Source organism: Mugil cephalus, chromosome 1, assembly GCF_022458985.1.
Source record: "Mugil cephalus isolate CIBA_MC_2020 chromosome 1, CIBA_Mcephalus_1.1, whole genome shotgun sequence".
Taxonomy (NCBI): domain Eukaryota; kingdom Metazoa; phylum Chordata; class Actinopteri; order Mugiliformes; family Mugilidae; genus Mugil; species Mugil cephalus.
Genome location: NC_061770.1, coordinates 25945535 through 25959170, shown reverse-complemented (window position 1 = coordinate 25959170; position 13636 = coordinate 25945535). Strand labels below are relative to the sequence as shown.

At 42.5% G+C, this 13636-nt stretch overlaps 1 protein-coding gene and 1 non-coding gene across 2 annotated transcripts; both read left to right on the top strand.

Moving 5' to 3' along the window:
* The first annotated feature begins 2088 nt into the window (after positions 1-2088).
* LOC125020026 (circumsporozoite protein-like) lies at positions 2089-5107 on the top strand. Its single transcript, XM_047605228.1, has 3 exons — positions 2089-2205; positions 4201-4231; positions 4356-5107. Exons 1-3 carry the CDS (start codon positions 2089-2091, stop codon positions 5105-5107), a joined length of 900 nt encoding a protein of 299 aa, XP_047461184.1.
* Positions 5108-13217: 8110 nt separating this feature from the next.
* Positions 13218-13289, top strand: trnac-gca. The gene has a single exon. It is a non-coding gene; the product is annotated as a tRNA-Cys (tRNA).
* The last annotated feature ends 347 nt before the right edge of the window (positions 13290-13636 follow it).

Genomic DNA, 13636 nt, shown 5'->3' with positions numbered 1-13636 from the left:
CTGTGCTGTGCGGAGTAATTTATAGCCTAAAAATAAACTTTTAATTATCATCATAACATTTATACCATGGATATTATTTGACATTGAGGCTTGTAAGTCCCACATTGGGTAAGTGGGCATTTTTATGTTGTTTTTAGTACGTTTCCTGTATAAGTCCCTCAGCTGTTATTAAACACTGGTTAGAGTTACAGATGGTGGAGCTACTCATTACTGAGCGCTTTTGTGACACTTCTGTTTCTGTCATTTCTGTTTTTAGGGGGTTTTTGTTTTTTGTTTTTTGGGCTACGGTCCATCCTCCTTGTCAGTGGCTCAAACTCGCAGGGTTATCTGGGTTAGTTGATAGAAGAATCATCCTTTCTGCCTCGTCCTCTGACAGATTTTCTCCTAAACTACGTCGTCTTCAAAAGCAGCTAAAATATCCAGTGATGAATTAAAGATGGAGGAGAGTATCCCCTAAAACGTGCATTTAAAAAGCTGATTTCCTTTAAAACGGATGATTTTTTACCATGTTTTATTTTAGTATTATGTTTAAACTATGCACACGTGATATGTTTGGATTAGATTCTTTATTCGTCTCTATGAGAAATTCACATTCCCACAGCTTGACAAGAATGGGACACAAAGAGGCGTTCAGGTTCTGTTCTGCAGGTTCTGTTTGATATATTCATTTTATTGCCTGTGTTAAAGTGTCGCATGGCGTGAGGGATGTGTGTGGAGCAGGATATCGACAGCAGTCTGTCAACACATACTATGTTGGTGTCTGTTTGTTTGTCCTCGTTAAAGGGATACGTCGCCCCCTATGTGGCTTTTAGTCACTCACCTTATTCCCCAGAGTTGGATAAATTAGAAAAAGTGAGGAAAAATGCTCCGACTTCCATCAACACACCGGTGTGACTGGTGGACGTTTGTACCTGGTGTGAATGTACAGGTCACAAGATTCTTGAGTTTATTCATCACTTTTGAAAACGACTGGCTAATTGACAACACTACATAACAGCACATATGCTAAGCTAAAGCTAACAGCTGCGCCGCTGGATTAGGAAAACGACTGGACCGATTCAAAAACGCTTTTTGTCACTTATCCGACACACACATCTGGTGAATACGGTGAGTGACTAAATTTCACAAAGTAATGTCCCTAAAGTCACTTACGTTGCTCAGATTTCTAACATTTCCTCTTCCTGTGTCTGCAGCATTTCAGACAAAACTCAAAATTACATTTAGATTACAAGCTCTTTTTTTTTTTTTCGGTATCATCTGTTATTCTCTGGCCATTGGAGGCTTTTCCAATGCCCACTTTTTTTTTGGCATCTCTGTGCAGCAGAGTGTAACAACCAGCCAACCAGCCAATGAACCAGGAAGCCAGCGCTGCAGCCCTGCCAGCTCTCTCCTCTCCAGCCGACGGACGGACGGACAGACAGACGGACGGACGGACAGACAGACAGACAGACAGACAGACAGACAGACAGACAGACAGACAGACAGCAGGGAACGGCCTGGCTTCTGGAAGCTAATGGTTCATGACCTCCTCCCAGCACCGAAAATGAACTGGAATGTTGTTTACCTCAAACACAGCAGGCTGCCACACATAAAAAAAGATCAAATACAGAATCTCCAGCCTTTAGACTCTCAGGTCATTTTCATAAATGGTGAAATAAGACCACGGATTTGACTGAATATTTCGTAGCATCGTGTGGCCCCATGAGGGCGTCAACATTTCTCGACTGACTGAAAATACTTTGATTAAATGGTGGATTTATTTATTTTTTTTTTGTTTGGAGGACAGGTGCAGCCACGGAGGCACCGCAAACTTTCCCCTTTTGTTTCAAAGAACATTTACGTATTGATGTGTCGAACGCTTTTAACAATGTCTGTCAGAGAAGACAAGCGTCCTCTACAAACACAAAACTAAATCGCTGGCGGAGGGGCCACGTCGGCGCCGCCGAGACACATTCGAGCTCCTCGTCCCAAAAGTCCCAATTGAAGGAGCCTCAAGTGAGCGTTTTGAGGAGGACTGTAGATGTCTGCGCTGATGTATTTAATGCCTTTCAGCGTCTGTCACGCAGCCTCAAACCACTGTATTCACACATGGGGCCCGAGATACAGAGTGAATGCAGAGACAATGGAGGTGAAGCGGGAGGTCCATTCAGGTCGGCTCAAAGGCCTTTCACCACCGCGCTGGAGATGAAAGATGATGTCAGGAAGGTCAGGGGTCGTCCGTAGGGTTCGGACAAGGTTCAAGCTCAACGACGCCCGAGACGGACGTCAGACATAGAGATGGTTTAATAAGTCAGATTAAACACAAATCTATGTAGGTGAGAAAAGTCTCATCTCATTTTATCTCGTCTCATCTCAGTTTGCCTCATTTTACCGTAACATATCTTTTCTCATCTTAATTTATCTCATTCTGTCTTATCTTTTCTGATCTCATCTCGTCTCATCTCAACTTACCTCATTTTGTCAATTCTTATCTTTCCTCATCTCATCTTATCTCTACCTTATTGTATTTTAGCTCATCTTAGTTTCATCTCATTACATAATACCTTATCTCATCTTGTCTCATCTCATCTTTATCTCTACCTTATTGTCTTTTATCTTGTCTGGTCTCAACCTATTTCATCTAATCTCATTTTATCATATCTTTTCATATCTCATCGTATCTTCTTTTGATTTGATCTCAACTTTATTTAACCTCATTTTATCATAACTTAGATTTTCTCATCTCAGCTTACCTCACTTTATCAATTCTTATCTTTTCTCATCTCACGTTTCCTTATTTAATCTCATTTTACTTCATTTGATCATAGGTTTTGTTTTCTCATCTCATCTTATCTCTATTTTATCTCATCTCTTGTCATGTCAACATATCTTATCTCATCATATCATACCTCCTTTTTTCTCATCTTATCTCATTTTACCTCATTTTATCATAACTTATCCTTATCTCATCTCATCATAATCTCTACGGTATTGTCTTGTATCTCGTCTGGTCTCAATTTATTTAATCTAATCTAATCATATCTTTTCATACCTCATCTTATCACTTATTATCTTTACTTTATTTGATCTCAGCTTACCTGATTTTATCATAACTTAGACTTTCTCATCTCAACTCACCTCATCTCATCTCATCTCACCTCATTTGTCGTTTCAATCCCAACCTTATTTTATCTCATCTATTTCATCTCATTACATTTCACCTCTACTTTGTCTATTGATGTAGAGAAGCTCGTCTTTAATTCATGGCACAATATCTAAGACAAAAATACATTAGAAAGAACATTACATAAAAAAAATGTGACATCCTCAGTTCACCCAAAACTGTATTTTTAATATAAGTGAAACCAAAACGGATAATAGGAGTTTCAAGATCATTTTTACAGTGAGTATATTTTTCTTTTCAGACAGAAATGAAAATCAAATCAGTGTGAGCGAGTACGTTTCATTCCCGTCCTTGGGCTCTTCTGAAATGAAACGCTCAAATAAATCTGAAGGTCTGACACCCGAGAACGAGGTGAAAGTAAGTGAACAATGCAACACTTGCTGGAGTATAAATCCCTCCTGGATCCTGAGCCGGAGCTGCAAAGGGCAGCAGGTTGAGAGCTGCTCGTGCTCCGGCTGCCTCGGGAAGGGATGCTGTGCATCGTCAGTGACCTTCAAAACACCTCAGACCTACATACGACTGTCCAGGAACAACCCACCACTTCCTCTGCTGATGTTCCTGGATTTATGACCTTTCACGGAGCCTTTCCAATAGGTCTGCTTTGCCTCCAGGTCATGAAACCTGTTAGGTTCCAGTGTACGGGGAGAAACATAGAAAGATCATTTATTAAGACGACATTCTTCTTCTTCTTCTTCTTCTCCTCTCAGTGGCTCATACACTCAGAGGTCAGAGTCTTCACCAGTCGTTCTCGGCTAGATGGACATAGGGTTTCTAGTTCAGATCCCATCAGCAGTCAGAGCTGGTTTTATAAAATATTTAACCCTGACAACTGTTAAATTACAGCCTTCAGTTATTCTACATTTATAACTTAAACTTAAAGACAAAGCTAAGACCTCGGATGACTGGACTTGTTGGAGTTTCTTCCTCCACTGAATGTTGGCATGAAAGAAAGATTAGAGCAAACTAAGAGGTCTTTTCTTTACCGTCCATCTCTAACTGGTCCCAATTAAAACGTGTCTCCATTAATTCGCCCTCAGACAGAACTAGAGATCAGATCTCAGTCTGAGTGTAAATCAGCAGCAGAGACTCTAACCTGGACTCTAACCGGACTCTAACCTGGACGCTAACCTGGACTCTAACTCGGACTCTAATCTGGACTCTAATCTGGACTCTATCCTGGACGCTAACCCAGACTCTAATCTGGACTCTAATCTAGACTCTAATCCGGACTCTAATCTAGACTCTAATCTGGACTCTATCCTGGACGCTAACCCAGACTCTAATCTGGACTCTAATCTAGACTCTAATCCGGACTCTAATCTAGACTCTAATCTGGACTCTAACCTGGACTCTAACCTGGACTCTAACCTGGACTCTAATCTAGACTCTAATCTGGACTCTAACCTGGACTCTAACCTGGACTCTAATCTAGACTCTAATCTGGACTCTAACCTGGACTCTAACCTGGACTCTAATCTAAACTATAACCTGGAAACTAATCTAAACTATAACCTGGACTCTAACCTGGACTCTAATCTAGACTCTAATCCGGACTCTATCCTGGAGTCTAATTCGGACTCTATCCTGGAGTCTAACCCGGACTCTAACCTGGACTCTAACCTGGACGCTAACCCAGACTCTAATCTGGACTCTAATCTAGACTGTAATCTAGACTGTAATCTAGACTGTAATCTGGACTCTAATCTGGACTCTAATCTAGACTGTAATCTAGACTCTATCCTGGAGTCTAATTCAGACTCTATCCTGGACTCTAATCCGGACTCTAACCTGGACTCTAATCTAGACTCTAATCTAGACTCTAATCTAGACTCTAATCTGGACGCTAACCTGGACGCTAACCCAGACTCTATCCTGGACTCTAATCCGGACTCTAATCTAGACTCTAATCTGGACTCTAACCTGGACTCTAATCTAGAATCATGATCGTATCGTCTGAGTCGTGTTGTTATTTTACTGCTGATGAATCAATGTTTACGTCTTTAAACCGAGATGATTCAGATCTGAAACGCATCAATGAGACGCAGTCACATCCAAACACACTGAAGTGTTGTGGTGAAACAAACATCATGTAAAGCTGCAGGAGAAAAATAGTGAATGAATTTCTTGCTCCAACTTGTGATATTGTGTGTGTGTGTGTGTGTGTGTGTGTGCGTCTGGAGGAGAACACACACGGTCTGTTGTTGTTGTGTTTTATTTCCTGACGCAGACATGGCGGCGCAGCAGCGTGAGGTGGTTCACTTACACTCCTCAAACAGCCGGCGTCTGCATGCGGTGGCATCAGTTGAGTCACAGTCTTCTCTGGTATATCACACCCCTCCCTCCTGCACACACACACACTCACAAAACACACAAAACACACACCAGATGCAAACACGTATTTGTGTCCTCATCAGAAAACGACACACACACACTCTCACACTCACATGGCTACAAACGCACACCTCTTCTCTTCTGAGCTCCTGAAGTGGAGACATTCACACCCCTCAGTGACGCCGACAACAACAGGACTCATCTGTCATCACGCACACACACACACAGACACACACACACTAAGAAAAATAATGACCAGTGTGTGTGTGTGTGTGTGTGTGTGTGTGTGTGTGTGTGTGTGTGTGTGCAAACAGCATGCACATTCCTGGAGCCGCTGACCCGGGCTCTATGGGTAACCATGGCGACCGCTGCTTCACCATGGAGACGACCGTTACTCCCTTTTACTCGCCCTCCTCCTCCTCCTCCTCCCTCACCCTGCTGCCTCCATCCTCCACCCTCAGCTCCTTCTCCTTCTTTTTGTGTGTGTGTGTGTGTGTGTGTGTTGTCACCAGTCGATCACCAGGAACCAGCTGTGCTCCTCCACCACTTTCAGCCTCTTCTGGTTCCTCTCTTTTCCTTTTAATCCGGTCTCTTCAAATTCTAGACACGTTAAGAGGCAGGAAGGATCCTAGCATGAGCGTTTATTTATTTATTTTGGTATTTTTCAAGTTTGAAGTTTTTGTTTTCAAAACCAGAAAATAACTGGACAAACAACTTATTTTAAAAAAAAAAAAGAAAAATGGAGAAAAATTAGTGTTTTCTTGTCCTTGACTGAAGCAGGAAGTAATCTCCTCCATGAACATTGGTCCAGATCTCCATGGTCCAGGAAGTAGTCTCCATGGTGAACACTGGTCCAGATCTCCATGGTCCAGGAAGTAGTCTCCATGGTGAACACTGGTCCAGATCTCGATGGTCCAGGATGTAGTCTCCATGGTGAACACTGGTCCAGGAAGTAGTCTCCATGGTCCAGGAAGTAGTCTCCATGGTGAACACTGGTCCAGGTCTAAATAAACCTAGTTCTTCTCCAGATTCATCAGAAACACTTGGAGATAAATTCTAAGATGAATTTGAATATTGGTCGTTCGTGCTCCGTGTAGACAGAAAAGATTCAAAATCACTGACTGATTGACTGAACTTCTACTCCTATATGAATCTAATAACCGCTGGTTTCTCCTTTACTTCTCTTGCTGGTTTCATAGATTAAAGGACCAAAGCTACATTCACTTGTTTTGGACTTTATTCAAAGTCTATTACCAAGCTTGAACTATCAAAAGTCCACGGTCCATCCTTATATTGTTGGACCTGACCCATAGAAGACAAACATTGACTGAGGCATTTATCAAACAGTTGTAAAATGAGTCTCTCCGATGGGAACTGATTTTGCGTCGGCCAGTCGGAGGCTAGCTGTTCCCTGACCCTCAGCTCATGTTGGAGATAATAAATGTTGAGCAACTTCCACTGAACTCTCTGCATCAGAAAAGAGAGAAGACGTCTGAGTGAATGCTGTGATTTTGTTTGTGTGGACGAGAAAATGACTTTGGGTCCGATCACAGCAGCTGAAGTCTGACTGGCTGCGACATGTAGTTTCATCTGTGAGGAGGTGGACGTCAGGCTGCAGACGCGGAGGCATAAATCAAACTTTACACCAATCAAGAAGCGTCAGACGTTTACTGGTGGGACAAACATGTCGACAGGCCGAGAGTGACGAAGCAAACAGATTAATAAAAGAGAAAGCTCACGAGCCGGAGAGTCCCTCTGGTTTTCCTCTGTAATAAAGAGCCAGAGAGCGGCCGGGTGTTTGTGGTTTATAAATCTCCTCAGAGCTGCTTTTAAATTAAAACAAACTGGGCTCCACTTTCCTCCACTCACAGACCTCAGAGCTGGTTCAAATATACCTGAGAGGGTCTGTGGTCAAAGGGGACGAGAAAAAGAAAAGGCTTCCAGAAGCAATTAAGAAAAGAAATTGAAGACAATCTTTCAACATATTAAGATGTAAACGAGTCGGAATTACTTCAGCGACATCTCCTCTCAGTATCTTATCCTGTCTCATCTCATTTTATCTTAAGAGCTGCACAATTCTCCACGATTCTCTACTTTTTATTTTTGTAGTTAATTATGGTGTCTGGAAAATAATCTGTGCACATCTCAGTGAGAATGAAACCAAATATCTTCTAGTTTTTCTGATGGCAAATCAGATCGTTTGGTGAAATTTACAAAGTTGGTTCGGTTCTAAACTGAGTCTTTAAACTAAAGAAGAACTTAAAGTGTCAGAGGCCTCAACGTTAACGTCTCAACCACTTTTGGATTCTACCTTCTCTCTTAATTTATCTGTTGGATCAACTCTTTCTCCTTTACTTTCTGTTTTAGGACCAAAGGAGAACTTTTTTTTTTATTTGTTTAGCCTTTTTTTTTGTTCTTGCTGTTTAAATTGAAAATCGTATAAACTCATTATTTATTTACCTCTTCACAGTCCATGACCTTTTTTTTTGGTATTTGAAGTTTGGTTTGGAATAAGAAAATAGTTTTCATAGAAGTCAGAATTTTAGACTTTCTGACACAAGAGATCTGGTCGTCTGGTCTGGAGAAGAACCAGGTTTATTTAGACCGGGACCAGTGTTCACCATGGAGGAGACTTCTTCCTGGTCCAGAGAGACCTGGACCAATGTTCACCATAGAAGAGACTTCTTCCTGGTCCAGAGAGACCTGGACCAATGTTCACCATGGAGGAGACTACTTCCTGGTCCAGTGTTCATCACAGAGACTTCTTCCTGGTCCAGAGAGACCTGGACCAATGTTCACCATAGAAGAGACTTCTTCCTGGTCCAGAGAGACCTGGACCAATGTTCACCATGGAGGAGACTACTTCCTGGTCCAGTGTTCATCACAGAGACTACTTCCTGGTCCAGAGAGACCTGGACCAATGTTCACCATGGAGGTGACTACTTCCTGGTCCAGAGAGACCTGGACCAGTGTTACCATGGAGACTACTTCCTGGTCCAGAGAGACCTGGACCAATGTTCACCATGGAGACTACTTCCTGGTCCAGAGAGAACTTGACCAATATTCACCATGGAGGTGACTACTTCCTGGTCCGGAGAGACCTGGACCAATCTTCATCACAGAGACTACTTCCTGGTCCAGAGAGACCTGGACCAATATTCACCATGGAGACTACTTCCTGGTCCAGAGAGAACTGGACCAATATTCACCATGGAGACTACTTCCTGGTGCAAAGAGACCTGGACCAATGTTCAGCATGGAGACTACTTCCTGGTCCAGTGTTCATCACAGAGACTACTTCCTTGTCCAGAGAGACCTGGACCAATGTTCACCATGGAGGAGACTACTTCCTGGTCCAGAGAGACCTGGACCAGTGTTACCATGGAGACTACTTCCTGGTGCAAAGAGACCTGGACCAGTGTTACCATGGAGACTACTTCCTGGTGCAAAGAGACCTGGACCAATGTTCAGCATGGAGTCTACTTCCTGCTTCAGTCAAGGACAAGAGATCACCTCAGGAGGAAGAAACTTTTCCATCTGCTTTAAAACCTGAAATGAAAACGACAAACTTTAAATACCAAAAGAATAAATAAATAAAATAAATCCTTAGACCAGGTACAGTCTAATTCCTGAGCGTCCTAATTACCATCAGGTAAACCAGACGACCTCTGTTCTGGCACTAAAGGCCATTTTGTGGATTTCCCATGTCCCTGTTTTGCCAGTGCCCCTCCTCCCCCCCCCCCACCCCCCCCACAGCTGTCACTACTCCTTGAGTCACCACTTCCCGGCTTCCACTCATTAGCTTGAGCCGAGGTTTGTGGGTGTTAACGTCTGACCTTCACTCGGTAGCCTCAGACGTCCCGGAGGTCTGTGGAGGGCGGATCGCGGCCGTCATCAGCAGAATTCCCCCTCGGCAAATGTTAAATAAATGAGAAGTAAGAGAAGTCTTTCCTCAGCTGTCGCCCCAAATTGAATTGTGGAGAGGAGTGATGAACTGCTGCTTTGTGTCTCTGCAGAGGTGAACGACTGCTGCTCACTTCTGCTTTTAGAAAAGTCAGTTTTTATGAAGTTTAGAAAGGCAGCTCATTCTAAGACTGATGACTATGGATCTGTGGAATCTTATTAAGGATGCTGAATGGAGTTTGCAGGCCTCGGGGTGGGAAAAGTTCACGCCTATAGAACACCATGTAGGAAAATAAAAGTGCAATAGAAGAATCTCCGGAAAATCTAAAGTGATGGTCGGTGTTTTAACGAGTTCAGAGGATGTATTGTGTCTATATTTAGATCTGCTGGTCATGTGGGTCAGTGGTTCAAGGTCAGGATTGTGTCGCCAGTGCAGTTTACAACATCTTACCCCTAAAATTCACCGGGTCTGTCCATGTCGCGTATCGTAAGCGTCGCATCATCGCGAGTAATACGCGCCCATTAAAGTCGATGTATCAACCTCCACCGGCTCCGTTTCAGACTCGTCCCAGAAGCGTCTCGATGCTCAGCCACGCGGGCATTACGCCTCTACTTTTGACACTCGATGCGAGCTACACGCATCAAACTGGACAGAGAGCGGATTGTTCGGACAGGAAGTCAGACAGAAATTGCAGAGCGAATCCGGTCGTTTTTCAAACTAAAACACCATGAGCAGACTCCAGGTCGTATTTCCTGTCGCTAGATCAACATTACACCATCATTCCTTAGCAGTTCTAGTTTTGACGGAGCCGTTGTTAAACCGCGCCAAGCTCAACAGAGCAGACTGCACCGGGACAGGAAATCCGACACAAAATCAACGTAAAACACTTCCGCCCCCTTTCAAAAATAAAACACAATACGCCGTTCACGAAGCCTCACAACTTCACATCAACATTATGTCATGGCCGAACTGAAGTGGAGCAGCATAAAATCATTTATGATACAACACATTATTTTTATAAGGACAATACAAGAAAGGACAAAGCCTAGAATGTAATCCCACGGTATCGCGTATGTCCAGGATTATTGCGTGATCTCGTGACATCGTGGAAATACGGCTGGCTCGCAAGCCAGCGCTACGCTGCCGTTCCGCGTCCGTGTCGCGCCCAGTAAGTGTTGACGCCGAGTGGATTACGGACCAAATACGTGACGCTTGCGCGGCACGACGCGGACGGACCTGGTGGATTTTTGAGGTTAGTGTGGTCAGTCAGATCATTTGGGGGCGGGGCTTAATATGGTTATAGATGGAAGTAAAGTACTGCAGGACCAGACAGTGTAACCGACGTATATTAATATTAAATTGTAAAAGTCTTCAGCTGTAAAAGTCTTCAGTTCTGAACGTCTTTAATTATAAGAGTCTTAAATTGTAAAAGTCTTGGATTATAAAAATCTTAAATTGTAAAAGTCTTCAGTTCTGAACGTCTTTAATTATAAGAGTCTTAAATTGTGAAAGTCTTCAATTGTAAAAGTCTTGAATTATAACAGTCTTAAATTATAAAAGTCTTGAATTATAAAAGTCTTAAACTAAAAGTCTTCAGTTCTGAAAGTTTTTAATTATAAAAGGCTTAAATTGCAAAAGTCTTGAATTATAACAGTCTTAGATTATAAAAGTCTTAAATTGTAAAAGTCTTCAGTTGTAAAAGTCTTAAATTGTAAAAGTCTTCAATTGTAAAAGTCTTGAATTATAAGTCTTCAGTTGTAAAAGTCTTGAATTATAACAGTCTTAGATTATAACAGTCTTAGATTATAAAAGTCTTCAGTTGTAAAAGTCTTGAATTATTAATAGTCTTCAGTTGTAACAGACGGTGAGTTGTAATGTGCTGTGACTAGTGTTAGTGACCAGGTTCTCGCCTGTAATCAGAGGATGTGTTTGGTTCCTGTGTAGTGAACTCGTCTCTCCTCCAGTTACCAGTGAATCCGTCTCTATTTATAGAACAGGAGGATTTTTTGGGCCCACGCCGTCTCCTCTCGTTGCAGAGCGGTGGCGTCATTCTCCAAATAAAGGAGACACCACAGGTCCTTAATGCTGCTGCTTTTTATTTTTTATTTTTATTCTCGTCTTTCTCTCTCTGTCTGTCTTTTATCTCATCACCTTCATCCCCCCTCCTTCACTCCTCCTCCTCCTACTTTTTTCATCTCCTGTCAAATGATCTCTGAGACCGGTTTGATCCCCAGACCTCCTTCCTCCTCCTCCTCCTCCTCCTCCTCCTCCTCCTCCTCCTCCTGTCCGTCCGTCACTCTTGTTTCTGATTGTCTGACTTTTTTTCTTTTTTTTTTTATTCTCATCCAGCTCTTTATTCCTCTCTCTGTCTTCATCCTTTGTTCCTGTTTCTTATCTTCTTACTCTTTTTCTCCTCTTATTACCTTTTTATATTTACCCCTCGTTGCATTTGAATTCTTCCATTTCTCCTCTTTCTCCTCCGCTAAATCACCATTTCTTTCTTCTTCTTCTTCATCATCATGTCTCTTCTTCTTCTCCTTCTTCTTAATCGTGTCTCGTCTTCATCATCAAGTCACTTCTTTTTCTTCCTCATCATCACCTTCTTGTTTGTCTTCATCTTCTTCTTCCTCATCAATGCCTTTTTCTTCTATTCCTTCTTCTTCTTCTTCTTCTTCTTCTTCCTGTGCTTTTCTCTCACGCCCGATGAAAGTGTGTGACATTTCCTTTCTCTCAGCTGAACCACCAAACTTCTCTCTAATTTAAAAAAAAGGGAAAAAACATTATCTCGTTAGAAGTTTAAAAACTTGTCCAAACGTGGTCTTTTCAGTTTTATCTCCGTTATTGTGTCTCCGTGTCCCCGTCGTCTCGTTTTCCTCCTACGACCTTCCACCAACAGCTCATCATTCTCTCTCTCGTCTCTTTAACGTCAGCTCACTTTCTTCACCTCTTATCTATTCTTTCCTTTTGTTTCTCTCTTTTATTGTCTCCGGCCATTAGCTTACAAGTCTCTCCTGTCTTCTATCAGCCTTTTCTTTCAGGCTCTCCTTTCTTTCTTCTGCTCCACCGACACTCGTACGCCTCTTTCCTCATTCATATTCCACCTGTGTCAGTCTCCTTGGAGTTTGTCTGAGGGAATCAAATCCACCTGTAAATTCATTTTTCCTATTCCCTCTCTGAGTCAAGGTCTTTCCTCTTTTCTCCTCCTCCTCCTTCCTGCAGCGTGCAGCGCTACATGCTAATTTACCTTAAGATTTTTGTTACTTGTGCAAATAATAAAAAAAAACAAACAAACAAAAAACACATACTGTTGTTTTGAAACCAAATGAACTTTCAATAACCACCTCATTCCACCATCGTCGCAGTGTCTCCAGGCTCCGCCACATTTTAACTCTGCGAGATGCTGAGAATTTTGTCCTTTATCTCCTCAAGACTGGACTAAAAATGCTGTAAACTAAGAATGTTTTCAAAAATATGAATAATGATTTTATCATTTTACAAAATGAAAAGTGAGCGAACAAAAGAAAAATCACAAAAGTCTCATCAGTATCTGGTGTTACTACCCTTTGCCTTCAAACCAGCATCAGTTCTTATAGGTTCACTTGGACTAAGTCAGAGATTTTGCAGGATCGTAGACGCAGTGGTCGGCCAAGGAAACTTTAGATTATTTCCCTTTCAAATCTGAAGACGTCCAAGAGAGAAATCAGCTCAGAACTGTCAGAAACCAGTGGGACACAGGTTCATCCATCTACTGTCTGGACACAAGTGAAGAGCTGCAGCTGAAAATCCATCCCTCTGACATGGAAACAAGTCCAACACTGTGGGGGTATAGCTCAGTGGTAGAGCATTTGACTGCAGATCAAGAGGTCTCCGGTTCAAATCCGGATGCCCCCTGTCATTGTTTCCCTACTGTGGGACCAATAAAGCTTTTCTATTATAACAAAGGAACTTATGAGTCAACATGTGGAATCTTTGTCTGCAGCAGAAGTTTTGTTGACTGAAGGGCTGGAGAGAGCTACAATAATGAGTGAAATACAACAGTGAAGCATGGTGGAGGCTCCTGGAGAGTCAGGATTAATGGTCCTCAATGCTGAGAGATACAGGCAGATACTGATCCATCATCAACACCATCAGGGAGGAGGAGAACTGGCCCCACATTTATTCTGCAGCAGGACAAAGAGCCCAAACATCCAGCCAAGGTCATTAAGAACTATCTTCAGAGGAAACAAGAACAGCATGAC